At 35.9% G+C, this 2796-nt stretch overlaps 1 protein-coding gene across 1 annotated transcript in view; it reads right to left on the bottom strand.

Moving 5' to 3' along the window:
• Window positions 1–2796, bottom strand: part of LOC108509932 (coatomer subunit gamma-2-like) — a 33942-nt gene that overhangs the window by 11946 nt on the left and 19200 nt on the right. The window contains 1 exon segment of the mRNA XM_017839549.1: window positions 456–699. Coding sequence (XP_017695038.1) covers window positions 456–699 — 244 coding nt within the window.

Below are 2796 nucleotides of genomic sequence, written 5' to 3'. Positions count from 1 at the left end.
AAAAAAAAATGTCTAAAATCCTTAAAAAAAATTTCTGCAAAATCCTTTAAAAAATTCCGTAAAATCCTTAAAAAATTCTGTAAAACCTTTAAAAAAAAAATGTCTAAAATCCTTAAAAAAAATATCCATAAAATCCTTTAAAAATTCCGTAAAATCCTTAAAAAATTCTGTAAAACCTTTAAAAAAAAAATGTCTAAAATCCTTAAAAAAAATATCCATAAAATCCTTTAAAAATTCCGTAAAATCCTTAAAAAAAAAAAGAAAAAATCCGTAAAACCCTTTAAAAACTTCTGCAAAACCCTTAAAAAAAATTCTGTGCAATCCTTAAAAAACTCCGTGAACCGGGAGCGGCCTCGCGCCGCCGACGCCGAGAACCGTCACCCCTCCCACCCTCCCAGCCCCTCGAATTCCAGGCGGCCATTCCCAATCCGGCGGGGGGGTGGATTCCCACTCACCGGCCCTGACGGCCTCGTTCTCCAGCACGACCCTGTTGAAGATGAAGCGGATGTACTTGGAGGGGGCCGGCGTGCGCGGGCCCTCCTTGCCCAGCAGGTGCAGGATCTTGGTGGCCAGCACGGTGTGCTCGCAGTCCTCGATGAACTCGCACAGGTGGGCCAGCCCGGCCTCCTTGCTCTCGGGGTTCTCCTCGATGATGCTGATGATGCAGTCCACGATGGCCCTCTTGTACTCGAAGCCTCCCTGGGGAAGGGGGGGCGTCGCGGTTTGAGAAGCCCAAAATCTAATTCCCTAGGCCGAACCCCCCTCCCACATCTCGACCCACGCGGCCGCCTCTCACCGCGACAACCTCCTCTTCCGTCCTGCCCGTGACACGTTTATATTTTGTTTTTGTAAAACCTCAAAACTTCAAGGGTCACCACCACCCCCTGGGGTTTCACCAGTTTGTAACTGCAGGGGGAAAACTGTTTCCCCCCCACCACAGGGGGAAAAAAAACCAAGGGCAGCGACCCAAGGCGAAGGACCGGGAATCGGAACGGGGAAAATTCCACAAGTGGAAAAAAGACGTACAGTGATGGAAAGGACTTTATGACACAGACCTCACAGTTATCATGTATATACACATTGTGTGCTGCCCCAGAATTTGTACTTTATGACACAGACTTCACAGAAATTATATATATACATATTTTATGCTTCCCCAGAATTTGTACTACCCAGGGCATGTTCAGGCTTGTCCACTCCCTTGCTTTCCTGTGGATTGGTTGGAGAAGCTGCAGAGAGGAGACAGTCTCCTTCTCGCTTCTGACTCACTTCTTTAAAATCCTTTAAAAAATTCTGTGAAGCCCTTAAAGAAAAATTCTCTGAAATCCTTTAAAAATTCTGTAAAATCCGTAAAAAAAACCAATTCGCAAAATCCTTTAAAAATCCTGTAAAATCTTTAAAAAAAATTCCATGAAATCGTTCAAAAATTCTGTAAAATGCTTAAAAAAACCGATTCGCAAAATCCTTTAAAAATCCTGTAAAATCTTTTAAAAAAGTTCCCTAAAATCATTTAAAAATTCTGTAAAATCCTTAAAAAAACCAATTCGCAAAATCCTTTAAAAATCCCGTAAGATCTTTAAAAAAAGTTCCACAAAATCGTTTAAAAATTCTGTAAAATCCTTAAAAAAAAAACGATTCGCGAAATCCTTTAAAAATCCTGTAAAATCTTTAAAAACAATTCCATAAAATCGTTTAAAAATTCTGTAAAATCCTTAAAAAAAACCAATTCACAAAATCCTTTCAAAATCCTGTAAGATCTTTAAAAAAAATTCCATAAAATCATTTAAAAATTCTGTAAAATCCTTAAAAGAAACGATTCGCGAAATCCTTTAAAAATCCTGTAAAATCTTTAAATAAAATTCCATGAAATCGTTCAAAAATTCTGTAAAATGCTTAAAAAAAACAATTCGCAAAATCCTTTAAAAATCCCGTAAGATCTTTAAAAAAAGTTCCCTAAAATCGTTTAAAAATTCTGTAAAATCCTTAAAAAACCACAATTTGCTAAATCCTTTAAAAATCCCGTAAGATCTTTCAAAAAAAATTCCATAAAATCGTTTAAAAATTCTGTAAAAACCTTAAAAAAAAACCAATTCGCAAAATCTTTTAAGAATCCTGTAAAATCTTTAAAAAAAATTCCATGAAATCGTTTAAAAATTCTGTAAAATCCTTAAAAGAAACGATTCGCGAAATCCTTTAAAAATCCTGTAAGATCTTTTAAAAACAATTCCATAAAATCGTTTAAAAATTCTGTAAAATCCTTAAAAAAAAACAATTCGCAAAATCGTTTAAAAATCCTGTAAGATCTTTTAAAAAAAATTCCATAAAATCGTTTAAAAATTTTGTAAAATCCTTAAAAAAAAATCTGTAAAATCCTTTAAAAAAACCCACAAAATATTTTAAAAATTCTGTAAAACCCTTAAAAAATCCTGTAAAATATCCTGCAAAATATTTTATTCTGTAAAATATTCTGTAAGATATTTCTAGTCTGTAAAATATTTCTATTCTCTAAAATCCTTAAAATATTCTGTAAAATCCTTTAAAAAATCCCATAAAATCGTTCAAAAATTCTGTAAAATCCTTAAAAAAAAAAACCATAAAATCCTTTAAAAATCCTGTAAAACCCTTAAAAATCCTCCCTCTTTTGCCTGTGCCCCTATCCTGATTTACCTCCCCGTTTGTCTGTCTCATGCTCCACCCCATGTCCTGGCCCTTTCCCCACCTAAAACTCGTGAAACCCCGACACACCTCGTTGAAGCATCCATTTTGCACCTCTGCCTTGTCCCCAAGGTGCTGGGA

This window comes from Lepidothrix coronata, unplaced genomic scaffold (assembly GCF_001604755.1).
Source record: "Lepidothrix coronata isolate B3197 unplaced genomic scaffold, Lepidothrix_coronata-1.0 Scaffold435, whole genome shotgun sequence".
NCBI lineage: Eukaryota > Metazoa > Chordata > Aves > Passeriformes > Pipridae > Lepidothrix > Lepidothrix coronata.
The sequence above is the reverse complement of the archived record's forward strand: the minus strand, read 5'-3'. Positions and strand labels throughout refer to the sequence as shown.